The sequence below is a fragment of the Hippopotamus amphibius genome, chromosome 17, assembly GCF_030028045.1.
Source record: "Hippopotamus amphibius kiboko isolate mHipAmp2 chromosome 17, mHipAmp2.hap2, whole genome shotgun sequence".
In the NCBI taxonomy this organism is placed as follows: domain Eukaryota; kingdom Metazoa; phylum Chordata; class Mammalia; order Artiodactyla; family Hippopotamidae; genus Hippopotamus; species Hippopotamus amphibius.
In genome coordinates, this window is record NC_080202.1 from 63,468,375 (window position 1) to 63,496,337 (window position 27,963).

Here is a 27,963-nt window from a genome sequence, read left to right on the forward strand (position 1 = left end):
TTTCTAATGTAAAACAGGTGCACATGGTCTCAGAAAATTTTTTCTAATGGATTAAAAGTACAGTTTACCCTGAACTATTAGAAAAAAATTTTTAAAAATCACTTTTTCCATTAAAGTGACTTAGATCTATGTTCTAGATTTGCAATCACCCTAAACTACTTATCTAGTTACTGAACGGTCTGGCTCAAGATAACATTTATCATTCAGTAGTTTACTGAGCAAAGGCAATGTTGAAGTCTGTTTTCAGAAAGGATTTTTTTTCAGATCAATAATCGGATGAGGGGAAATATTTGAATGCAAAATAAGTCACTGTTTTACAGTTATGTTGTTTTCCTTTTCCATTTCCCCTGCACTGCATTTGTACACACTAACACTGCAAGAAGAATATGAAATAAAAGAGGATGCATCTTCAATCCTTCTTGTCAAATTTTAAGAGACACCAATCAACCAAACACCTCACTAACAGTCATGAGACTAGCACCTTAATTAGCCAGTGGTATTTTTGACTAAGAATCTCAGATGATGAAACTGTTCTTGTGTTGAACCAGCTTGGCCCAGACTAGCCTATCCCGCAGTGACATGTAGATTGAATACAAATCAGACAGCACAGCTTTAAATCTGTGTTGCAGCTCTCATTTCCAATTCGAGAACTGTACTATAATCATAAGCTTCTGGTGGATGAAAGGAAATCAGCTCTCTGAATATTAGCTAATGCCACATTTGCAAGTCCTGAAGAGATCTGTGCTGTTAAAAAAAAATAGATCATTTCGCGTGAACCTATATATATGAATTGCTTTGTTCTGCTCAACTGATAGACGCAGTGCCTGTGCTGGGATTAAACCCTTTTCATCATAAAACCTCATCTGGTTCGGAGTCCAAGTCCATCAAACCTTTTTCCTTTAAAGTCCCGCCTTTGATTCTACATCAATTTATTCAAACCGCAGCTGGGTGGCTGAAAACGAAAGGACAGCATCATTTAAACCAACCATGTTCCCAACTTGAAAGAAGGGCTATAATTAAAAAAATGGGCATAAAAGAATGGAAATGGGATAATATTTTTTAATGGTAGTTCAAAGGCCGACAGATGTCAGAGCCTTTGAAGATGTCAGAACACGGAGCAGGAGCTGCCGTAAAGGAGCTGCCTGAGAGGTGAAGCAGCTTTTAACGGCTGAAAACCCTTGCAGACACATCCTTGTGTTTTTAATTTGTCAGAGTTTCTGCAGTATTTTCTGACTAATAACACACAATTATAACTGCATAGCAGACATATTTTTATCCTCGGTTAAATGAATCGTTTATTCCACATTCTTTTAGAACTAGATAAGAACAGGGACACTTTCCTAGGACGTCCCAAACTGTTCTGATCGCTTCACATATTTATGCTAATTTTGTGGGACTGGCCAAATCCAAAGTTACTACGTGCTGCCAGCTTTTGTTCTCCTAATAGTCCGCTGCTGGTAACGTCGCGATGCACATGTGGTCGTCAGAACGCGACTCACTGCAGCTCCACTCTTTTCATGTACGTGGAACAATATGTGCTTGAATAATTAATTTGTGCACCAAGTCATGTCAAACCAAATTAATGTTTAAAAACATTCCTGAGCTCAATCTAAACAACCACAGGCTGCCACAGGGTTTCAGAAGAGAAAGCGTCGCTGGGGGGAAGCTGCAGCCACAACCACCGTGTGCCGGTAACGCCGCTGGAAAAGAAAGGGTCCTAACACCGCGTGTGAGACGCTGGGACGCCGCGCTGGGTGGCGGGGGGGGGGGGGGGGGCCTAAGTCATCTGACATGTCAACCTGATTTGTTCCGTGAAACAGCCTCGCGATGTTCACGGACGGGGACCACCGGTCCCTCGTGAGCAGCAGCAGGACGTGGCTTTCCCACCGCCGGGCTAGCCCGTAACGGCAGCGTGACGAGGTGCAGGGCAGAGAGAGTCACAGGGTTTGGCATCAGGTGATGTGGGTTCAGATCCGAGCCCTTCACTCAATCGCTGCACGGTCTGGTCTGTCCTCATTTTTGTGAAAACTGAGATCACACCTGCTTCCTCCCAGAAAGCAGGTGAAAGTGCCCAGCACATAACGTTCTGCTCAGTTCTTTCTTGAAATAAACGAGACACGGGAAAAAATAAAACTAGGTCACTTCTAGCCAAACGTGTTCCTCCTCCTTCAAGAGAGATTTCTATGTCCACGGCGCGGAAGCGCTGGCCTTGCCGTCCACCGTCACCTTCCGCAGCCAGGACAGGCCGGGCCCACAGCACACACCTGTCCGCTTCTGAGAGCTGACCTCCGTCCAGTCCTGCGAGGACCACCACGGAGGCAGCTCAGCAGGTGGGGGCCCAGGGCCAGGACTCGGGTGCAGGGGGGCCACCCTGGCAAGTAGAGAGGAGCAAGCAGCACCCCCACCTGAGAGCAGCTCCCTCGGGCGGGAGGCCCCCAGGCTTGGAGGAGGACAGGTGCACCCTGGGGGTTATGTGCCTCCGGGAGGGCCTGCTGCCTCTGCCGTGTCTCTAGGTGACTCTCTGGGGCACCACCAGCCCTGCGGCTGACTTCAAAGCAGCTGAAGTTCCCACCCCCTCGCCTGCGGGTCCTGCATCTGTTCTTGCCCCTCCCCCACCTCCAGATGCCCACGTCTCCGGACCACAACCCCCCACCCCCGATGGTGTCCCACCAGGAAGTTGTATTCCTGCAATATTCCTCTTCCATCTCCTTTCCCACTCTTTCCATCCATCAAAACTCCCATTTCTTCAGTGTGATGGATCTCACTTTGATGAGAGCAATTTAACTAGAAACGATTTCTAACTTCGGGATGCAGTCTATGTCACTTCTTTTCCTCTCCACCTCGGTGTTGGTCAGCTCTTCCCCGCTCTGCAGGTTTCCCTGGGTCCTTCAGGCCCACGCAGCCTGCAGACCCGGAACACAGGGCAGACAACCAGGGAACGGCGGTCCTCTCACTCACGATGTTCTGTGTACTTGGCTAAACTGCCTGGCGGGAGTGTGAGCTCTTCCACGAGGGCCATGTCCCTCCTCAGCACAGTGGCTGGTCCGTAAGCGAGGACGGAACAGACATTAGTGAAGGACTCCTTGGCGGTACATTTCCATCTTATAAGAAATCACTTCTTTTTATCTTATGTCTTTATTCATTTAGTGTAAAAGTGTTCATGAAATACCTATTCCAGAATTCGTCTTTCTGTACGTCACTCATGCGCCTTGAACCCTGAAACGCACGCATGAGCGCTATGGATACGGAAGACAGCGAATAAGGGAGGACCTTTGTCAGCCCAGACGCTCCCCTGGAGACGTCCCAGCAGGGTCGCCGGGGGTCCCGCAGGTGGGGGCGCAGCCCGCGGTCTCCTCATCTCCATCCACCGCGGCAGATGCGTTCTTCCTGCGACCTCAGACACTCACACGCTGGACTGCCGTACAGGCCACCACACAGCTGTTCCTCTGTGCCTCTTCGGGTGATCTGGGGAGCTGCAACACCTTTCTCTGTCCTCAGCCCGGTGGCTCCCCGTGCACCCCAGTGCTCCTGGGGCGGCAGCAGGACTGCAAGTGGAGCCGGCGGGCAAGGATCCTCCCGCGTCGCAATGGAAGCCTGGCTGGCCTGGGTGCCACTCCCCGCCGAGCCGCGTGCCAGCCCTGGTGTCCCTGGTCTCAAAGCCCCTGGCCCGCGGAAGCACTGGGCGGCGTGCAGTCAGTCCCTACAGCCTGCTGCTCATCGGGGCAGCTGTCTGGTCATGTTGCTTGGCCATGGTTCACAAACTGAAATACATAAACTAACACTTACAGGGTCATTTGAAAACATTTGCCCGTTTCAAGTTCCCACCGGAACCCAGGAGTCAGGCATCGCTGTTGATGCTGCTGTTGTCATTCTTCCTGCTCCTGAAAGACACCGCTTTCTCTCGGTTGCCTTGCTCTCATCCCTGACCCACGATCTCCTCCACCTTCTCTCAGACAGCGGGTGTGGTCCACCCTCATTCCATCCTCTCCTTAGAGGAGCTCATCTTCACAGCTGGTACCCGTTGCCATCCATCCTGGTGACCCTCGGGTCTGTTTCCAAAGGAGAGCTGGCCTCTGAACTCTAGTCTTGCATTTCCAGGTGCCTAGTGACATCAACGCCGGATGCCCTGTGCACATGGACACAGCTCTGGCCTCCTCTCCCTCCCTCTGCCACATCCACTTTCCCGTCTCCAGAGCCTTGGCTAAGCCCCTCGTCACCTCTCACCAGATGACCCAAGGAGTCACCCAGCCTCCAGCCTCACTGCCTTACAACTCTTAATCCTCTGCTTAAGTTCTCCAGTGACTTCTGACTGTCGACAGTACGATCTGTCCACTTTTTACTGGAGGCACCTAGCGTAAAAAATTGGAGCATGCAACCCAGCGTGTATGTGTGTAAATCTGTAACATGTCATGCACATAGCAAAAACGTACACAAAACAGATGAAATACAAATACACATAAATGGAAGTTCTTTTTTTTTCTCACTATACCCTAACGGACCTTACTTGGGACAACACCGTTCTAAGTAATTATCGGAAGGGGTGACAAGTGCTGCAGGGAGGACCCTGAGGGAGAGAAATGGCAGACACAGAAGTGGCGGCACCGACAGCCTGTGCAAACCCCCAACAGGAGGCCGGCGTCCAGGGAGGCCTGGTGCAGACTCCCCAGCAAGGCGTAACGTGTACTCAGGCAATGATGTCGCTGCCCCTTCTGGTGAGGGTGCTTTTCCTGTTCTAATCCGCAGAGCAAGCTTTGTTCATTAAACAACTCAATGCATACGGTATCAGCCTTTTCTGACCCCCTCCCCACACCCGGTGTCCCGACACCCATGTCCCCACACCCCGTGTCCCCACACCCCAGGACTTCATCTCTTCTTTGCCTGGACCACGGCACCTTCGTCACTTCACTGCACGTTGCTACACACGCGTGTGTGACTCTGGAAGGCCTAGAGGCCGGGCCTGCTCGAGGAGGCCCCGCGATCTAGCTGTCCATTTCCGCACTGGTACTGTTACAGCTCCTTACATATACGGCGGGCAAGGTGGGCACGTCGGCAAGGTCTCCGGAGAGGAGAGCGCAGCAGGAGGGTACGGGTCTCCCTCCACCCAGAGAATGGGGAGCTGAGCATCCTCAAGGGCCCGGTTAGACGGCCCCCCACCCCCGATCAGGTGGCACCCTCCACGAAGGGCGCCCCCAAGGGGACCTGCAGGCCAGCGCGGACCTGCGTCTCTACTCTCTGCAGCCTGGAAGCATCCTGACACGCGCCCTCTGTCGAGGGAAAGGAAGGAATTCTTTGCCCCCACCTGTTGGAGGAATCACACTGCCCTCCCACCACGACACGTGCTCGTGCCTGTTTCTCCACAGACTCTGAGCTGGAGGGCAGGGGTCACTCTGTTCTTAACACTCCAAGGTGGACTCCAGTGCCTGGCACACAGTGGGGGCTCAGCAGACGGCAGCCCCGGATGAACGGCTCCCACCGACGTGGGGAATGACCGTCAGAGACATGCAGCCGGTCACTCGGGTGTATAAAGCCAGTAAGTGGTTGAGACTGGACGTGAACCAGCACCTTTGTTTCCATATTCGAAAAGAAATTTATCGTGGCATCTAGGCCCAGGCTTAATTTATTATCAATATGCCGAAGATGTCCAAATTTGTACTTCTGGAATCTCAACCTGCATTTCCAACCCCCTGTCTGACGCACCTCCACCTGGATATTTAAGGTGAAGCTCAAACTTAGCTTGGCAACAACAGGACTCTTGTTTTCATTTCCTGCTCAGTGTCTGCATGTTTGACACCATCATCTAACCAGCGACTCAGGCCAAAACCCTGAAGAAGTCCTCTTTTCCTCACCCCACGGCGCAGCCATCAGCAGGTCCCACTGACCGACTCACATCACACGGACCCCCAGGACTGTCCGCAGAGCCTTTTAGAAGCATGTCAGGTCACGCCACCTTACTGCTCAAAAGCCTCTACTTGTCCTCCAATCACAGGCCAAATCAAACCCAAACTCCTCAGAGGCCCCACCCTCCACGCACCTGTTCTGCTCGGGCCACACAGGCCTCCCCTCCTCAGCTCTCAGCTCAGACAGCTCCGCCTGGAAAGGCTTCGCTGACGGGCGCGAACAGCCACCAGGTCACGGCACCACACTCTCCACCTCAAGTCTCCACCTAACAGTGACCGCACTCAAGTCTCCGCCTAACAGTGACCGCACTCAAGTCTCCAGCTATCAGTGACCGTCACGTGATGCTCTCCTTGTTAATTTGTGTTTTCTGCCGTCACCTGTCTTCCCTCTTTCAAACATAGGTTCCTTTAGAGCAGAGTACTGAGCTATCTTCTTCTTTTCTGCACCCTAGAAAGGAACCCCTTTAGGGCCACACAGACCATTCCCTACATACTCCCGGCAACATTCATGCGAAAAGCCACCTCCTAAAGGTTGATACCCCCACCCTGGGGCCTGGCACCGAACTGCACTCAAAAAATCTTTACTGAGTAAATGAGTCAAGTCGAAGGAAGGCTGCATCATAAGGAAACTCCATATACATAATTCTGCCTGATTACGACAGATAGGAAAATGCATGTGGAAATAAGTTTAATTTATACATTATCCAAAGAGTCACAATTATAAAAATCTTCAAGTCAGGGTCCCAGTTTGTCAAAATCGATGTGGAACAATGAGACTTCAAAGAGCGACTGGAAGAGTCAACAATAAGGATTTTCATGAGAAGACTGACTATTCCTATTTCTGAACTGAATTTTTTAATAAACACCAACTTTATGGCAACAGATTGTGCTATTTGCTGCCTGCCACCAGCAAAGGGTAGAGAGGTGGACGTGGAGGAGCTCCGTCACGCCTCGTCACGCCTCGTCACGCCTCGTCACGCCTGAACCAGCACAGTCACATGGGCTTTACAGCGGCGGGACACACCGCGCCTCCTGAACTCAGGGCTTCTGTCTAACCACGGCTTTGGCAGAAATTTCTGACTAAACGAAGAACCAAAAGTTTCCACCCTCACACTCCACTCCTCCCGTTGCACATGCCAGCACCACTTTATCTGGAGCTATTGTAAAATTCGCCCAGCAAATGAGGATAACATTTACATTACAAAAATTAGCTTTTCAGGAAACATTTGGTGAGCATGTGCATTCTGTACGTTAAATGACATCTCTGCAAATAACAAAAAAAGGTTCCACTTGACCCTAGAGATCTGGGGTTTGTTTCATTAATAAAGATTGACTTAAGGAGTAAACTTAAGATGAAAGAATCACCAGTTTAATTTTAACCTTTTTAAAGACCCACAACTTTCAAGTCCTTACTGGAAAATTCCCTTGTTTTATGATGCCATGCCTGGCTGGACCATTGCCCCATGTTCACTGAAAGCTCCACAGAGCGATAGTATCAGCGGGTCACAAACACACACGTGTGCGCAGATGCACACACACATGCACACGTGTACACGTGTACACACACGCACACACACACGCACGTACCCCCCCCTCCCCGGGGCCACTGCCGCGTTGCAGTTCCCCCACCAACAAGGAGCCAGAGCCAGGCCACACACTTCCGCAAACTTCATCCTCTGCGGACACCATTAACTCACCCTCAAATATTACCACCACTTTCAGGGCTGGACCTCACACCCAAGCAAAACAAATCCAAATGAACAGGAAAAATAACGCACATTTTCAAACCCTGCAAATCTAACTGTATATTCTTTCTTTACGATTTCTTGTGATCTTTCCCCAACCTCTCAGGATACAAATATCCAAAAGTACTTAGGAGGTCAGTAACAATTTAAAATAACTGTTAAAACAAGGGAAGAAAAATAATTTTCATTAAGTTTTAATATTTGTTTCAATGGAAAAATATTACCTCAAGTTCCGTATTAATCCACCAATTAGGTCTCAATGAGGCCACTTTTTATTATTCAAAAGTTTCCTTCTAACGGTGATATTTTCAAAGGTTTTCCCTACACAAATATTAGTTTGAAAATAGACTATTATTTTTACGTAATGCCTTGCTCCCCTCCTCAAACAGGAGCTCAGGGTCTCCCCAGCAGAAACGTCTGCCATTCTTCTCGTGGAAAATGCTCAGGTGCTGAACAACTTCCATTTCCTGCACCGAAGCATGATTCCAACCCGTCCCGACCGAAGTCGAAATGACAGTTTAGTGAGCTTCAATGTGCCAGCTCTCTGCACATTTGATGATATTATCATTTTGCCGGTCACTTCTTGCACTCTGCCCTCAACCTCCCGGTCACAAAAAATTACCTCAAACATGCAAATGAGGACAGCTGGGGTGTCTCTTAGAGAACTGAGTCAGAAACCCCAAAATGACTTTTCCAAGACATCACGGAAGAAGAGTTATTCGTCCACCGTTTCCGCCCAGATAACTTCTGCCAGCACCTCAGTAATTTCACGCAGGCAGAGGTGAGGAGGGGAAGGAAGGGCAAAACGCTAAAAATAACCAAAGGCATTTCTCCTTATGTCAAGAGGAATGACATCCTGCATGTGGAATAGCGGTCTATTGCTGGAGTATTTTATGTGAAAAAAACTCTTCTGAAAGCTTTTCATTTTGACCAAAATTACTCTAGAATTCAGCTCAAACTGCATCAACATAAATTGTTTTTGAGGACTCTAAAAGAAACACATTTCCTAACTGTTCCTTGTATTTCTATCAAGAAAGTCTCCAGGTTTGAACTTACTAAACCACCTCGACCTCATTTCTAGAAGGTTTTGGCTAGCTGTGGCCCTGTAATAGGATTCTTACACCTATATAAAAAATGCTAACACGGACGTCTTTGAGATTTAAAAAGCCATTCCACTAAAAGGAATGCATCATATGTAAGATTCCAAATTAGTATGTGGATGTAACAGACACTCATCTATAGTAAACCATTCCCAACACGCCACAGTCACCAATACTAAACGTGATTCCTAAGCAGTTTATAAAGACTGGCAGCTCCCATTGACCTAAAATCTGACCTTGCTGGATACTTACTCTGACATATCTTCTTATTTCAGTAATAATGTGAAAACCAAAAGTGAACCCATTTCCAAAACATATTCATTTTCCCATCCTACAAATTCTAAAATTTGTGGGAAGGAATTCTATTCCAAATAAAATATTAAGAAATGCATATCTGTTCAGAGCTCAGTTGGTCTCAGAACAGAGACACAGCCACGGCTGTGGCTTTGGGGAGAGACTGAAACGACTGGCCAAGAGCTGATCTGGATTTACAGAGCCTGAGTTACGGGTATCAGTGTTTTAAATCTAGCAACGTATTAACAATCCAAAATTGAAAATATAATGGAATTTACGCAGAATAAATGAAATTCAGAGACAGCGAGCTCCTCCATGAGCAGGCGTGTGGGCGGGTGACCTGGCCACGAGCCCCAGCAACTCTACGAGTCATGTTACCTTGGGCAACTCACTATATTTTCGGAATCTTTCCTCATTAATAAAGTGGGGATACATACAGTCATTTTCTGACTCAGGTAAGAAGGTCAAAACCATTTCCAACAGGAAATGCAACCCTTGTGGGGACGGGGTGGGCTGGATGAAACGATGCGATGGAGGGGACCAGCACAGAGCTGGCACGTGGGAAGTGCACAACACGTCTGCTGCGGTGGCTGCTGCCGAAACACACGCGTAAGCGTGCAGCGTTGCACCAGGAGGCACCGCTGACGGGCAGCAAGACTCAGTTACGACTTCACAGCAGCGTCAAGCACAGCAGCTCACTGAAAGGGATGCAAATTGAGATGAGAATCTCAGCGTGGGAACAAAGGCACCAGCATCTCTCCCGTGCCCGGCACAGATTCACACAACCCTCTTCCTTTTTCGCTGTGTCCAAGTCTCTCCAAAAAATCTAACACCTTTCTTGGAAGAGGCAGTGAGATAAAGAAAGAGCACAGAATTAAGATGAAGAAGCCCTGGTTGGCTAGTTCTGTGACCTTGGGCAAGATAGTGACCTTGGAACCCCAGGTTCTTTACAGGTAAAATGAAAATAATGGGATGCGGTCATCCCTAGAGATGGCTTAAACTGACGACACTGTCGCTGGATGCTCAGACCCTCGATATGATTGAAAGCTTCCTGTCTGTTGGAACACGCTGTGTACACAGACGCACATTCCTTGCAGTCTCCTAGTTTTCACCACTGCAGGGTGATCCCATCATAGCCCCCATTTTAAATATCTCTAGCACTTAATTATTACTTCCTCAAGAATTTAAATATTTCTTTAAAAATCCATTAAGTATAATGAGAAGAAAGGACATACTTTTAAAGCAATCACTACTGATTGATAAGAAGTTCTGCATGCAAAGGGAATGCTTAATACGTTATTATTTGGAAGGTTTGCCTTGAAAAGGAATATCCTTTATCTAAAAGTGGACCACATGCCATGGAATGTGGTTTCCATGGCAACTGCTACATTTTAGAAATATGCACAGCACTAAAGATACACTGTATAACACTTCGCTAAGCGGATCATTCTTAGAGAAATCATTTCCTTGTCTCAGCCTGTTTCTGTTTTTTAAACTTAATATAATTTTCTCCACAATGAGGACCAAGTTGAATTATTTATAATAGCTTATATTTATAATAGCTTATTTTTGTGCTTTTAAGATGAAAATAATTACAGAATTTTAGAATTACTATGTAAAAAGAAAGCTGGTGACCTACCAAAGATGTAGACTTTATTGGAAAGGGTATCTTTATCTATTTTCTCCTAATTCAGTACCTAACAAATAGTGTTCTTATATATAGTAATATATACAATAATATATTAATGCAAATATATTATTAGTTCATATCTAATATTATTAGACTCATCACCGTTGGAGAGTAATAAAATGAGACCTTTGCACTAGCACGTCTATTTCAGAATGCAAGAACAACTTCTGTCCTATTTGGAAAATTCTGCATAACCTATGTTTCTGGCTATCTTAAATAAAGCACTTCAATAATACTATAAAACTTCATTTAAAGAAAATAAATTGAAAATGTTAATGCGTGGTTTTACCCCAAGTCCACCGAAAGAGTCTTATTTTCTCTTCGCAAATGAAGTGAAACGTTATGAGCATGTCCCACCAGCTCTTCTAATGCCTGGCCTTAAACACCGTGTCCGCCCAGCAGACCCCATTGCTGCTGAAAGCACACGGCTCCAAGTCCTCCGTCCCTCTCACACACGTCAGCCGGTGCGTCAGGGCGTGAGCATCAGAGCGTGGGGAGTGCACAGATGGAGCACCAGACAGCCACTGCGCCGTGACCGTGTGTGTCACTGCTGAGAACACGGGTGACACAAACAGCAGCAGCCTCATTACACTGGGGGGAAAATCCACAATCAGTCCAGTCTGACCCAGACGGTATTCGTGAAAAAATATCGATGATGGAATCCTGTCTTGGTTACATAGGTAGAATGTGAACCATTTTAGTACAGATACAAACATCCTAAACTCCTGGACCAAACTGCCATTCGATTTTATTCCTTACAGTTTTCCACAGTATATGTTCAGAGGACAGGAGAATCAGATATAAGAAAAAGAGTAACATGTTTGGAAATTAACACTAGGGCATTAACTTTTAAAGCCTTGAGATCTCAGCCATGTTTCTAAGTTTTATACCTAAAGATGTTTCGTAAAGGTTTCTGGAACAGTCATAAGGTGATAGTATAGCAATTTTTAGGCCTGTGACTTAAAATATGCTTTCTTTTGGTTCATAATATCTACGAAATTGGATCTCTCAAAGCAGCTATGTTTTTTGATGTTGAGGATGATGGCATTACTCGTAAATTAAAGTGAAATTTCGGCACAATTAAAATAAACCTGCTCATTAGACTTTATGCAAGTACTTAAAGAATCGTAGGTTTTCCCACTGGATTTTATTCCCAAATGTTTTCACATATAGAGGATATCACCAATTACATTGGCCGGTGCCTTTTATATTAAGCCCTGTGTCATAAATTTCTCTCAGAACTGAGAACCAGAAAGAAATACACTGGTGTGAAAAAAAAAATACACTGGTGTGATTCTTGCGTTAGATGCTGAGAACTACCCAGTCCCTCACGTTTCACTCTTCACCGTGGCTCCCAGGCAAGCTCAGAGCTAACGCCTGTGCTTAACCCGAGCGTGTGCTTCATACGTATGGATTTTCTGATGCAGTTCATATCAGTTATTGCTTTATTATTTTCTGTCATGTTTCACCTGTGTAAGTATGTGTTTATCATAAAATGCTGCCTCAAATCCTTTTTGAAAGTGCTTGGAATGTAAAGAAATTAACATCAAATGTTTTCAACAAAAAAAGTGCTAGCCCCACCCCAAAGCCCAAAGCCCAGGTACAGGTTCAACGACAATACTCAGAACACACATACTGTTCAAGCCACCCTTTGAGTAACCTTTGAAGAACAATAGCTCGTGCTTAATCCACTGCACACATGCACACTCCCAGTTTATAAATGGACATTTTATCTTATGCCCAGATTCCCAAATTCATGGAAAATAATGTTATTAAAGTATAGTTTTTAAAATTGTCCTATCATAAGTATCTTTTTTGGAAAACTTTTTTTTTAAGAAGGGAGAAAGAAGAGGCATTCTAAAAATCCCACATTTTGGAATCGGCAATAGATGCAGGCTCTTACGGGGAGTCAACATGGCAAAATCCAGATGATCTGTCTTTATCCCACAAAACTGTTCACGTTAGAATCACGATTCTCAGCGTAGGGAATAAGAAAGGCACCAAGATGCCAGCGTCAGGCAAGACCATCTCCCTGTACACAGGTTCCAAGTCAAGTGTACTTGCAGGTGTCACTGACAGCCCTCTCCGGGAGCGCTGCGTCTACACTGCAGTCCGCAGATGGAGGTTCACAGCGGCTGCTGTGGCCCCTCACTCCTCAGTGTGCCTGGACCTCGACAGGTCACAGGAACAGCTGTCCCACGACAGGGACAGCACCTCCGGGCAGATCACAAAGGTTCTCTGGAACAGTCTCTACAGGGCTCATACACGTCATTCACTTCAGCAGCAAACATCAAAGATCAAGCAATCTGAGTGGTTCAGGGCCCTAAAAGCTCAACCAAGGGATCAAGGAATCTATGTTCTGTTTTTCTTCGAATTCAAGGGGATAAACTGCAGAAATTATTTCATTACATTGCAGTTCAAAAGCAAAACAAGAATTACACGAGGACTACTGTGTTAGGAGAAGCTTCCCTAAGATGATCACGACAAAACTATAAATTTCCTTTATATTAAAAAACATGATGGAATCATGCAAGTCATTCTCCAAAATAACTTCAATGAGAGGCATCTGGAGAACGAGAAGTATTTGATAATGAGGCTGTGAATTTCTGTGTGTCCTGAAATCCACTGATGGGGATGCTTTTTCTTACACATCACGACCTCAGGTACAGACCAGACTGCACGTCTCCTATGAGGGTGGGAGACCGCATTTTAGCAAGCGTGAGTATCACAACATGAACTCTCCCATCGTTGAAAACCAAGGAATTATGACAAAAATATAACACATGTGTAGAATAATTAGCTAAATGCACCAAATAAAAAGAGAGAAATGGCTAGTTGTCCTTACTCGTATTACTGTATCATCGTTTCTTTATAAAACAGAAATCACTTGAATAACAATGCACCTACAATATCTGTGTAGCATATTCACCAAAAGGGAGCTCCTAATTGATATGATTCATTGTAAGGTAGGTGACTATACTTTATAATAATGGTCTTCTTATTAGTATACAACATATTACATATTTGAGAGAAGCCAAAAGTAGATTTTTCGTATATTGCCTGCATTCAAGAATCAGACAGAAGAAAAGCAGCAAACAAAGCCATAGCACCCAAAACAGACATTTCATTGGTTCTCTGTGGTTAAGTATTCCAACCAGTCCTTTCCACAAAATGGCCTCCATCACTAAGTGGGAGCCACCGGACTTGAACTGAAAATCAAATGCCTCCCTGGAAGGCAAATAAAACATGACACAATCCACTATGTAAGATGCTTGTGTTTGCTCTGCATCAAACCACAAAACAGTGGTTTTTAAAAAGGCTTTTCTATTTTAAAAAATATATGTCACTGGTTTTTTTCTCTGAAATTTGTGCATGGAATCCAGAACCTAAAAGGTATTAGGCATTAGATTATTTAGACCACAAGCATGAAAAGACATACCTGGAAAATTTAGGACTTCCCTGAGGAACCTGTGACTTAATAGCCCCAGTAAATAGCCAAAAATAAACACACGTTTTTAGCATTTTGGTATACATGATAAGATTTTTAAAAATAAAACATTGATAAGAGTTTTTTTTTTAAATATGCTCTCTACAAACAATGTAGCATAGCTTCTGCAGAAAATCACCTTTCTTTTGATCAGGAATGCATTCAGCCTAGGTTCCCACTGCTTACTAGCGCAATTCCAATTCTTCCAAGAAAGACAAACAATCTGAGAAATGTAATCATATGCTATAGCATTGAAGAGGTCAGGTTACTACTTCAATTGGAAGAAATTCAATTAATAACCTTATCAACCTCTCCCCGTGGCTTAATTATACGTAATAATTCTAAAATTTCCCTTTTGTTGTCACTGGGTGAACCGCACCCCACACATGGCAGATGCGACACACGCACACTCAGAGACTTCCTCCGAATTTGGCCTCCGTCTGTGTCGGATTTCCACAACACCATGAAAATAGATAGAAGTCGTGTAAGTTCATGTATTTTACTGTATCGATTCTTCAATTCTATCACGCAAATATCTCAGAACCCAAATATCTCCTCAAAGAAGACAATGGTAGGGCTTAACAACATCTTCGAGAGAATGTTAGTTTCAAAATATTCTTAATAAATTATATGACTAACAATCAAAGATCGGAATATGTTTTACAAAGGCTCTACTGAGCTTGGTGGCAAAAATACAACACACATTGATTTCACAGGAACCTCCTGACTGTGCTGGTACCATGGCTCCTACAACGACTGCCTCTTTAGTTAACAAACCCCCATAAAACAAATTCAAATAATTTCCCTAGAAATGTACGTTACTGTCAAAAAGCCCACACTGAGGATATTTATACTGCCTTCATCACTATCCGAAAGTGAAAGACAACTCAAGGTCAAATGAAAAATGACCAAGAACTCCTATTCTTTGCCTTACCGCCTCCCGCCCTCCACTCAAGACATAACATCTTAGTTAATCAGTAGTATTTTTATGTTTAGATAATTATAAAATTGTTTAAACACGTAGTATAACAAATAGAAGGTCTATTTTGTTGTTTAAAAATTATATTCTCTGGGGAGGAAGGATAGCTGGGAAGCAGCTTATGTGCGGTGTGGATAACATGGTTAGATTTCAATGGGAAGGAGGTATTTAGACCTAGTAGATGATATGGTTTCATTAGAAAAGAAAATTATCTTTCTATTGTTATCAATTGCTCTTCAATTTTTCTTTAATAAAATTTCACAGCAACCTCAAGAGGATACACTAAAGGCCTTTGATTATATATACCCTGAAGAATGTATTGTACCACAAAGAAACACACCCAATAAGATTTTTTTTATCTGAAATTTATAAAGATAATTTTCCATGCTGACAGTGCACATTTCATCCATTAGTTTGAAGAGTCAAATGCTACCACAGCTGGGGGTTATTCTGCCAAATGGCTTCCAACAGGGACCACAGAGACGGAGACTAGGAGGCGTGTGTGTGTGTGTGTGTGTGTGTGTGTGTGTGTGCATGTAGGAGAAAGCCACAGACCTGACGGGGAACAGCCCTGCTCTGGAGTTATCTCATCAATTATCATCTTAGTAATCTAATCAAATAGAGAGTCCAGAGGAAAAAAGCAACCCTAGGAAGGAAAAGCAAATACTAAAACAGCCGCTTGATTACCTACAGAGATTAAAACAAAAAGCAAGGGGTGAGGCTGACACATTTCCTGGGGATCTGCTAAGGCTGAGGGGCGGGGTCAGGAGCAGATACCTTAAAAAACCCACCATGAAAGGACCTGAGACAAGGTTATAAAAAAGGGGCCAAGTTACAGCGCGCCATGGGATCTGTAATCTGGCTACCTGTGGTTTCTGTGGTTAGAGCCTCATTCATCCCCCAAAAGGGGGGTGGGGGTGGGGAGAAAACAAAAAAAATCACATTTATATGTCAGTTCTACAAATGATCAAACAGCGTGCATCAACAAGAATAAGAAAACATGAAACGCTGATGACGTTTTAAAAATAGATACCCGTTTTATCAAATATGGTTGATAATTACCTGTGCATCGCGTTTCTTGAACTCTTGGATTTGATTTTCGTGCTCCATGTTGGCAGCGCGAAGCTGTGTCTCCAGGTCTCCAATCTCCCGTCCATGGTCCCGGACTAGGCTATCCTTCTCTGCGTTATGCTGCTGTAATAGGTGCGTCTTCTCCTGTTCATGCTCCAGCTTCAGCTCTACTATCTGATTGGACAATGAGGACAGTTCATCAACAGAACATCCTTGTCGTCATGACAACTCATGGACAGCTTAATTTTTCTCTAATTTGCTCAAGTCGAAAATTTTATTTTTTGCATCATTATTACCTCACCTTTAAAATACTCTCATTTTGGGGGGGGGCTGGATTCTGTATAAACCTCCTAATATTCAAGACAGTTGGGCATATTCAGTAAATCCTTCTGCAATCTGTTGACACAAACGCCTGAACATTGAAAAAAATTTTGTCGGATGCTAGGTATTTCCTCCCCAAGAATTCGGGCATTGCTGACCAGCAATGGTTATAAATGGTTAACAGTCGGTACGCTTTGCTTTTTGCTTAAATATATACACGTAAGAAGCAGCAATAAAATCGGTCAGTTTTCTTTATGGTTTTCAAATAAAAGATCGAAGCTAAATACGCATCTGGATTATTGTATATACAGTTGTCTTTTTTTAAATAAAATGATAAATTTCAAAGCTCTATTATCTCGTTGTCAGCTACGGTATACCCACATAAACAGATGTTATGTGTTCCAGAGGGGAACCTGCTGTGCCGCAGGCTTGCGCCATGATTTCATAAAAAGCATTCTATTCTCAGGGTCCTTTCCCAGTCCACTCCACACTGGAGACTGTGACCTTGGCCAGTGTGAGCCTCTCCCTGCTAGACTGAATGGCAGCCCGAGACCGAGGGCCTGGTTGCCGCAGCTTTGATACTAATCCTCCCAGGCTGTGCACAATGGCACCCTACCTGGCCCGCACACTATAGCCGGCCAGGCTGTCTTTGAAGCAGGTGATGAATAGGGACTGCAGGAAGCCAGCTTCCCCAGTGAACTCCAGGCCACACAGCTGCTAAGAACAGTCACTTGGATTTTTCTTCAGTTTTGGTGGATTTCAGGGGGAAAAACTGCTGTTATCTAGGATATGTTGTGTTATTTTCAGCGTGAGAATCCATCTTCAAAAAAGCTAGCAGTAGGAGCCTGCTCCACCTCGATCCTGATTCCTGCAATGATTGCCAGGCTACCTTATCTTAAAGCTATAGCATTCATTTCTCCAGGGTGCGTGCTGCACCACACGTCACAAGTTATTTTCTTTGGAGATTTAAAACTCGCAGCCTCTGATTGCAAGTTAAGAATCAAAACACAGACTACAATTGCTTTCAAATGTAGGTTTCAAAATGGTTTCTTATTGTGATTTTCCTTGGAGCATGGGAAAATCAACACTAAACTCCTGACCACTCAAACTTATTATACTATTTAGAAGAAATAAAAGTATACTAATTCTTGAATATGCACACTTATTGGAACAAGATAGCATATAACATAATATGGAAAATTTTATTTTGCATCTGAGAACAAAGATGCACTCTAGTGAATTTATGTCTGTTTAAAATTTAGGGATCTTTCCAACATCTTATTCTACTATAGGCAATATACACAAAATATATACATATAAATGTTCTCCTTATACACTATGCCAAGTAGAAAAGTTTTCTATGATTATTTAAAACAAATGTGCATGGTGTACTCTGTGATTCACACAACTGCAAGATTAATCCCAACAAGAAAGAGAATTTAAAATTTCACTGCTATGACTGCCTCGTTCTCAGGCAGCCAAGTGTCTGAGTTACCGAGTTAGGGTATTTTTAGAACAGTCTTGGGCACATTATTATTTCTACTGGGTGTTATAATATCAAGCATTATAATAATGAAATTATAAATTTTAGTAAAACACTTAAACATGTAACACACTGAAAGGAAACAGAAGGAAGGAAAACGTTCTACTGAGATCTGATTCTTAAAAGCCTCAAAAAAATTGGGAGAATGGGTGTGATTTAAAATTGATAGAAAGCAAAATATTTTACGGTACTCTAAGGAAGAGTTACCGACTGATGTATAATTAAGGCAGAAGAATTACAGCAGTTTTCGCCCAAGAAAGGACACGAGGCCAGGACTGGCCATGAGATCATCAGTAACAGAGCTGCCCTGGTGTAGGCTCCAGGACCAGTGTTCCATAGAAAAGCTGAGTTACCTGAGGAGTTCTGAGCACGGACCAGTGACCCAGCTCGAGCGCAAATTTCAGTTCATTCATTTGAAAAAGTCGGGAACAAATGAAATAGAGATAATGGCATTTGAAGCCTAAAGATAGATGTTCATAAATCAAACTTTTAAAATAGCTTGCTACTTTGTCAGGGCCTGTAGCTCAGTGGTGCTGGTTAATGAACGAATCTCAAGGTTGCCACAGCCTTTTCAAGTGAAATAGCTCATCCCTGTCTGCTCAATCCAAGGCTGCTGGGCCACCTTCTAGCTGTTACAAGCCCTTTCTAGTCTTTGCCTAGGTTTCCTCACTGTCAGCGATTTCAGGCCAGGGTGTCCTCTCCAGATTAACAGCAGAGTCCAGGAGAAACCCTATTCTCTGGAAACATCTTGATGACGATATGCACAAGCATATTCAACGCCATCGTCAAGCGGATCTGTGTTAAAGTCCAACCTCGCCCCTTCCCGTAGATAAATGTCCTCTACATGTGGGCACACCTCAGCGGTAAAGATGAAGCCGCATGTCCTCTTCACCTTGAGCCACTAGAGACCTTCGGGAGGGGAGGAAAACATACCTTAAAAATCAGAACAACTAGAGTGAGAGGAGAACTTAGTAAGAACATGAGTGCAATGGAAGAAGAACTCAAGGACAAGAAGATAAAACAAAAGAATTAACTAAGGATCAAATAACTCCATCACAAAATTAATTCTAAATTAGGAACAATGAGTTGAATAAACAGTGCTAAAAATGGAACCACTGATATAGACAAAAGACTGGAGATAAAATCACAGTAAAGGCCCATGAAGGAGACAAAGAAAAGATAATATAGAGAGAAAGTGGAAAACCAAAACCTGCGTGTGGGGGACTTCCCTGGCGGCCCAGCAGTTAAGACTCTGTGCTTCCAGTGCAGGGGGCACGGGGTTCGACCCCTGGTCGGGGAATTAAGATTCTGTGTGGTGCAGCCAAAAACAAAAGGAAATCTGTGTGTGCACAGGTGTGTTATCAGAAGACTTCCCTGAAATAATGAAGAGTTAAATGCTTGTATCACAAAAGCAGACTGCATACCAAGAAAACCTGATTTAGACTGAGGGAAAGAACAGCGCAAGAATACTATAACTAAACTCAAACATGGAAACACTCAAGCATTATACAACCTAAACCACTCTTGGAAAAAAAAAAATACTTGAGGCTGAAATTCAGGCAACCAAGAGATGAGTGAAGAAGCTGTGTTAAGAGCAGCCCTTCAAGCCAAAGCAGTGGGTCAGTGTGGGCAAAGCTTCAGGGGGAGAAAGGAAGAGCAGGGACTGCATGCCCAGCCAAGCTGTCCTTCAAAAATAAGGGAACGAAGGGTGAGTCTCAAGCAGACAGAAACACAGTGGCTATAACTGCGCACCCTTCTTGGAAAAATGATTAGAGGACGGAATCTCAGCCGTCAACAGATGAATCAAAATAGAGGGCTCAGACATGAAAAAAGTTCTGGCGGTGAATATACAAGCAATTTAAACTTAAAAAGCTAACTACATGACTGTGAGAAGCATGGTTATGGAACAGAATATAAATGTTACAAACGGCAACCATATGTGAATGACAGTATAATTTAGCAGAGTGGTGGGGTGACTGCAAGGGACTGTCAGCATGTTAATTGTAACTTTTCACAGCAGAGGGTTAACACTGAACTATAAAATTCAAACGTGACTCTAAGCTCAGAGCATTTGCAATGTTTATATCAACTTTCTAAGAAATCACTTCTTGTGTGGTAAAGAAACAATTTTCTAAACTTCAGAAATTCCTTCAGTTTCCCGTTTCTTTACTTCAACTGATTTCACATAAAATTAAATATTTTAGCAAAAGTGGCAAATAGAGCATGGTCCCGTTTCTAAAAAACTGCCCTTGTCTGTACACCTGTGTAGCCTTCTGCTGTGGCTCACTGAAGTTTCTGGGATGCCAGCCATCTAAGCCAACAATCGTCATTTCCAGAAGACTGGCTGGAACTTCTGCCTTCCCCATCGTGTGTACGTCCATGTCCGATGGGGACAGCTCCCTGGCGGGAACAATAACTTGTTGCCTTGCACAGCCTTTATCAAGAGACACGTCTCCCTTCAAGCGTGTGGGTTCTGGGTCTGTGAACTGGGAACTCAGATCTGGAAACTTGGACCGTGTTTTCCACGGAAGTGGAGAAGTGCCTGTAAAGGTCACCTGCCTGCTCCCGACTCTCTCTCTTGATGCCGCACAGGTACCGCTCCCGCTGGCTCTCTTACCCTGCAGGATGCGGGCCACGGGCCCTGCAAGTGAGACACCTTGGGGGCCACTCCCGCGGCCACTCCTACCCCCAGCTGAGACTTGCGCCCCCCACCCCACCCCCCCGCAGGCGCCCACCAGCCCACAAAGCAGCCCGGCTCCAGTGCGACCCGGCTAGAGGAGGAAGCCCGCCCGGAACTCAGTGGACCAGGCCCTCCCCACGCCTCCTTCAGCACCTCCCTGAAGGCCTTGACTCCTAGGCCCTCCCTGGGTGGAGGGCTCTGGCCGGACGTAGCAAGCTGCTCTCAAGGTCTCATCCTGCTGAGACGGCCTCGTCCTCAGCAGCGCCCAGGTAGCGCCGGCCTCTCCGCCCCGGATCCCGCTGCAGCTGCATCAATGAGCGCTGCCTGGCAGGATCTGCGGCCGCGGGGACCACGCCGCGTGCTCAGAGAGCGCCTGCCAGCTCAGAGTCGTGAACAGTCACGGCCACCAGGCCAACAACAGTAACACTTCAGAAGGCACTCGGATTGAAAGCACTGGCCATGGAACGTCGAGGATTTTTCTGTAGGGTTTGCCAGGTGACACTTCCACAGCATCCCATACCCACGCCAGGGCTCCCTGTGAAAAATGTTTGCTTCTCAGTTGTGAAATTTTGTACTATTTTTGTGTAGCTGATAAGACTCATTAAGATCCACACTAAAAGACAAGTGTCTCACGCTCCGTGTTTTTCCGTTTAATGAGATACGGGACTTAGCATCATCAGACCCTGTCTCTGAGCAATCTCCCAACTGCATTTGCAAAACAGCACATCTGAAATGTCCAAATCAGTTGCCAAATCCCCCAGAGCTCCGGAAATCCAGGCCCGGTGGGGCAGAGTCTGCTCTGAAGCTAGCACCTTCTCACTAGACTGACTCCTCGCTGAAAGATGCGCAAATCTTTTTTAATGGCAGTTGTATGATACAAAATGTGCTATTTATTGGACATTTCATGACCAATGAAAACTTCAAACCTTTGGAGTCAGAGGGAAAAAACATTTTAGCACAGAAAATACTACAGTATGGTCTGACTTTCTGAACATGTTGATAGAAACAGGTACCAAAAGAAACAGTAAAAAGTCGGCAGCATCTCAAGAACAGAAACAGAATCGTCATCTGTGGGTGGCCCCGTGGCTCCAGGGGTAGGTATTTGCTGCCACAAAGTGAGCCACGCATGAAACCTGTCAGTCAGCAACTCGGTCTAGCACATATTCTCTTCATGTGAAAGTTTCACACGACTGTGCTAACTGCCCTGAGAGTCGCCTGTACTGCTGCTTCACTCCTTTCCTCCACAGTCAGCCTGGACGGGACGGCTGGGGACAAACACCCGCGGGGCCCCAGGCTTGGGCTGTGCTGAGAGATCAGGGAGGACCGCCCATCAGTGCCGGCAGGCAGGAAGCAACAAATACTCAGCCCCCACCTGCAGGTGATGAGTGACAGTAACTACTCGGAGCTTTTCAAACTTTCTGAAAAATTAGCTACTCTTTTCTGTGTTTTTATCTGGCAGGCCTCAATTAAAACCTGGGAAGGAAGGAGTCGGACAGTTGAATGTTTCAAGATTTTTCTTCATGGTTTAATGTTTGTTTACTCAAGCCACTCACATGGAGATAGCTAAGAGTACACCCTCTCAGGCAGAGTTCAACATTTTTGAAAAAAAACATGTCTTAACTGTATATTTTAATTTATTTTATCTTATATCTGTTTCTCTAAAACACATTCAGCTCATCTTAACCTAGTAGATCACTGCTGCTGAATGAATATGAAAAACAGACACCATCAGTTTCCCAGTTAGAATGACACTGAGGACCAGCAGGTCAGCCAGGCTGTAAACGCCTCCCGCACGTGGACGAAGGCGTATTGTCTTCATACTATCCCCACACCGCCTACAACGCACCACAATTATTCACCGTTTTGCTGGAACGCGTGGTGTTCAGAAGCAAAAGCCAAACGCTACAAGGAGAGCTGGCTCCCCCCATCTGCAGATTCAACCAACCAAGGGTCGAAAAAAATTCCAGGACGTTCCAAGAAGCAGAGCTTGAATCTGCAGCGCCCCAGCACCTATGGACACAGCGTTTAAGTTGCATGAGGTGTTATGGGTCATCTAGAGACACTGCACAGTGCCCGGAGGGTTGGCCTGAGCGCCCGTGGGCCTGAGCATCCAAGGAGGTCCTGGCACCGGTCCCCGTGGAGACCAAGGGACGCCTGCAGTCGGCAGAGAACAACTTCCTCTTCCCATCACCCAGGTGACCCGCCACCTGCTCAGTCGCTGCCCTCCTCTGACTTGAGTGCTGCTGGCCCTGTGGCCACGGGAGCCCCTCTGCACAGGCCTGGACCCCCGCCCTTGCCAAGCTCAGCGCTGCGCGCGCAGTGACCCCACCCTCCGCCCTGTCGGCGCCGTCCTCCCCGTCAGCTTGTGCTCGTCAGCAGGGATGTTTTCACGTATCTGTCCCCTGACCCTGCGTGACGCCCCAGAGACCCCCCCACGTCCCCACTGCCCTTTCTTCCAAAGTCCCTCCAGGGCGTCTCACGCCCACGCTCTCCCTGCCCACGTCACTCCGGCTGTTGTTGCGCACCCTACTGGAGCTGGGCTTGTCGAGGTGGCAAAGACCTGCTCGCCAGACCCGGTGATCAGCTGTCAGTCTCCATCTAACCTCCCCTCTTGGCAACACCTCAGCAACGGCTTACTCACGTCCTGCTTCCTGGAACACTGGCTGCGCACGGCGCACGGGAAATCACACCTCCTTGGATTTCCGCCTACCCCACCGGCTACTCCTGCTCAGGATCTCTGCTACTTCCTCCACCCCGTGCCCACGTGTAATCGCCTCTGCGGCCCTGGGCTCCGTCCCGGCTCTTCCTTTCTTTTCTCTCCTGCGTGTCAGTGTCTGTCACCACCACAGAGCAGCGAGAGAAATCCTTCTGAACACAAACCGGATCTTGCTCACATGCTTCCTCCAATGCCTCCCCGCCCCCAACACAGAACAAAGTCCAAGCTCCCACCACAGTCTACCGGGCTTGACGGAATCTGCCAGCGGCGGAGCCCGGGCACCCCACCCCCACTGCATTCTAGCCCGTTCCCTCCACCCGGCGTCTCCTTCCTCGTCTCGGGGTTTGCCTGGTTTCCTCCTGCACTTCACTCCGGGTTTAATTCAAGCATCACTTCTGTAGAGCCCTTCACTGACAACCTGCTCTAAAATAACATCTTAGATGAAATGACAGCCTTCTACAAATAGCCCTCCACTCACGGACACCTTGTCCTGCTTCACCTCACGGCAACGGTCACGACCTTATCCAAGGGTATATCCTAAGGCTGGGGGTGCGTGCTGTCTCCTCCACCGTAAGTGCGGACTCTGCTGTGTCCACGGCCACACCCTAAGCACCCGCAACAGTGTTTAGCAAAGTAGTTGCTCAGTAAACATAAATTAAGTGGTGAATGATTGGAAAGCCATGATTTGACCTTCGATTTTTAAGGTATGGGGAAAGTGGGATCCTCACTTAGCCATATCACTGTCTAGGAAACATTTTTTAAAATGAAGTATCCCTAAAACAAGTCATCTAAACTTCATATTACACTCATCGAAAAAAACTGTGTTCATCTTTGCCCACTTCATTCCCATTCCAGGAAAAGGTGCCATTTGCTTGAACCTGGATGAGAAAAGTTCCAAGCCAAGGGAAAAAAAAGGAAGAAGAGGTCCGGCCTTGCGGACGTCCCACCAGCTATCGATGCCCATTCTGTGAAGGCGGCTCCTGAAACTCGGCCTGCAGCTTCACAGTCTGGACCCTAAGAGCTGGCCCTGCCTGCAGCCCGCAGGACCACCTGTGCCGTGGCGCACGGCTGCACGCCCTGGACCAGGCGGTTATGGGAAGAAGGAATTGGAAAGACTTGGAGCATCACTGGATCAGGGACTGCTTTTGTCTTGATCACCACCAAGGAGTCCAGTGACGGAAGCTGAGGCTCAAAACTGATTACAAACTGGAAAAGGAAAGCCAAGCGAAAAAGACTTTTAAAAGAGTGTGAGAAGGTGAGCAAGAAGAATAAGACAAGGAGAATTACAGCAGCATACTAGATGTAGAAATTAATAAATCATATGAAAATCCACTTTGAAGGCTTTTTAGGGAGACTCACAAATTCATGGTCATTGACCTCATCTGGGACCTCAACACCAAAAAGAAATTTTACTAAGTTCTTCTAGTCTGATCAGTCACGCCGTCACCAAAATAATCTCAAGCAACCCTCACTCCCGTCAGCTCTCCTGTCTCCGTCATTCCTTCAGGTCAGCAAATGATCTTCCCTCCTGTCTCACAAAGAAAGCCCTCAGGAGCAGGACATCCTCACCTCCCCACTGCAGATCAACAGACTTCCGTGCCCTGTCCACCCCTCCCCTTACAGCCGAGGCCTTGACTTGCCCCCCAGGGCCAGCCCCTCCACCTGCACTGGGAGCTGGTACCCTGTCTCCTCCCTCTCGCTTTCTGCTATACCTTTTCCCAGTGTAGACTAAATAGACTAATTTAAAAGAAGTCTATGTTTTCAGGCTACATTACCTGCAAAATCTAGATTACTAAAAACTAGAATATTTACAGAAAAAGAACTGGGAATTGCATGCTATCTGCTTTTTAAATATCTCAACTGATCTTAAAATCTCCTAGCCGCTTATCTTGTATAATTTCCGACTTGTCTCTGCTACCAAAATATTTTGTTTCAAACAATGGGCATCTTTAAGCGTTTGGCCCTTCAGTGCTTTTTAGCATTGTCAACAGTAAGTATTTCTTCTTTCTGGAGAACCTGACCACTTGTTTATCTGTTGAACTACATTTCCCTTTAAAGGCTTTGTAGTGAAAAGAGAAGATATAAAATATAAGATTAAAGAATGATATGATGGAATTGCCAAAAACATCTCCGTAGTTCAGGAAATCCTAGCATGCCTGCTTTGTTGCTTGTTTCCAACTTGAATGATATTTGTGAAAAGACAATTAGGATTGTCCTTCTGTTTCAATGGGTTATACAGGAAAGCAACAGGAAATCTTGATGAACGCTTGGGCTTTACAGGATATTTGTGTGAGTGTTTATCCCATGTGTTTGATGTTTTTCTCTCCACATCTGCACACTTTATGCCTGCATTCTGGCTAAAATATTTTAAAATAACACCTCGCTTTTCTCCTTCATCACAGTTCCTGGCGTAATGCTTTCTACACAGGCAGGGCTCACAAATTGCACCGAATAAGGAAATGGAAGCCCAGAAGGCACAAGTCATTCACTTCCTCTGGATGTGAGTTCCCTCATTATAAAATGTTAGGATTAGACCGGATAAGTGCTTCTAAAACTTTTCCACCAAAGCACCCCTCACAGCAGTGAGAATGAATAGTTCTCCCGGGGGATCTGAGGGCATAGCCCGAAGCAGCCTCTGCAAACTGGAAGTTTCTTTGAAATGTCCTATTTTAACTTAAAAATTCATGAGAACTTTGCATCTTACAAAACAGGAAGAGTCTCTGTTTGCTTTAATGTGATTGTTACCTCAACAGTAAAACCCCTTTGCTTTCCCACAAAATAATCAACACTCCAGGAAACAGGCATCAGACCCTCCACGCCTTCGCTCACGGGCTACCCCGACCCGGCTGGAGAAGCAGCGGCCTGGTGATCGGCACGTAAATCCCCTTCCAGGGCGACATGCTACACCCGGAGCATTTAAGATTCGTAGTCTTAAGAACAGTAAGCCAAGACAATAGGAAAGTCGTCACCCCTGCTCTTGAGTGGCAGGTACAGACAGGTGTGTACTAAGTGAGTCAGAGACCCCTACAGCTGTCGAGAGGCGCACGGCGGGGCTGGGGGACGGTCAACAGAGGCACAGAGGGTCGCAGAACGCGAGGTCTGGAAGGGATGTCCCAGCCACAGCGCTGGGGACAGTCACCTCCACACGCTCAGGTGGGAAACTTACTTTGTCACGAGAAGAACCACATCTGAATAATGCTTCAGGCAAGAACCACCTGGAAATGACTCAAAATGTTCCTCACAGCACCATCCACCCATCCACCCAGGGGCTCCATGTCCTCCCCCGGGGGGCCCCGGGGTCCGTCAGGGCGAGGTTAGGACCCCACCACCGAGTAACCACGCGGGACCTTCGGCCAGTGACTCCACTGGGGGTGCTCAGCTTCTGCAGCCGGGAGATGGAACAGTCAGTAACGGCACCTGCCTGGCAAGGTCGCTGTGAAGACGGGAAGTGGCTGAAGTCACGAAAAGCAGGTAGAAACAGCAACCTGGTCCAGGATAAGGCCTCCTGACTGTTGGCTATTACGACTGTTATTACACAAACCGATCTTAGAATTTCCTCCACTGCAGACCTTGGATTTAAAAATAAATAGACATGCAATGCTCCTTAGTCTTGTCTTCTCTTGGCAAACATCCTTATTCCTTGAAATACTCCCTTGGACCTAGTCCCAAACGTTCTGCTCCCACATCCAGGAAACTCTCCCATGAACATGCTTGAGCCTGTCAGCGTCCTACTCACAACTGGTGACCAGGACTGACTTGTTCCTCGTGCGCCCCGTCTTCCGCCCTCCAGGATCTAACCCCCCGGGGGTCCTTCCTGTCCCGCTTGGCCTCCCTCCACAACCTTACACCTCCCCCGCCGCAGACTCTCTGCAGATGGAATTTTATATTCAATCCCAATAAACTTAATCTTCTTAATTTCAGCTGTTTAAAGCTTCAGACAACTGATTTCCGAACCCCACATGTTAACTCTTCCCCTGAACCCCAAGGAAGCAGGAAGCTAAACTCTTTTTATCATCACCCAGTGTGACACTTAGAAATCTCACTCAGGGTGACAGTCATCGTGCAGGGATGGCCCTCTGAACCATCCTTTCACCCCATAAGTGAACCAATAGCCAAGCCACATTTCCTACACTGCCTTTAGGAGGGACTTTGTCAGATGGCTCGGTGAAGTCCAAATCTAAGTTATCTACGCCTCTCTCTTATCTACCAGCCTGGCCACTCTGCTCAAAGAAGGGAATAAGCCTAGTTTAATCGGCTTCCCTTTCAGTGAACTCACTCGAGCTGGCTTGTAGCGACCACTACTATATGCCTATCTTTTCTCATGATACATTTTCACAGTGAAAACCTCAACAATTTGGAGTGGTCAGGGGACTAACATTCCAGTTAACAAAATTTTCTGCTTAAAAAAAGGTTTTAAAAAGTTTGCATATTATCACATCA

The 27,963-nt window shown here is 46.0% G+C and overlaps 1 protein-coding gene across 36 annotated transcripts in view; it reads right to left on the minus strand.

Annotated features, from left to right (window-relative positions):
• Positions 1–27,963, minus strand: part of CEP112 (centrosomal protein 112) — a 406,171-nt gene that overhangs the window by 202,907 nt on the left and 175,301 nt on the right. For 35 of the 36 annotated variants that reach the window (XM_057713718.1, XM_057713712.1, XM_057713720.1 and 32 more), the window contains one exon: positions 16,255–16,437. In XM_057713718.1, coding sequence (XP_057569701.1) covers positions 16,255–16,437 — 183 coding nt within the window. Of the gene's footprint in view, positions 1–3,677; positions 3,776–16,254; positions 16,438–27,963 lie in introns of those variants that run through there. The other variant, XM_057713729.1, reaches the window with a different exon arrangement.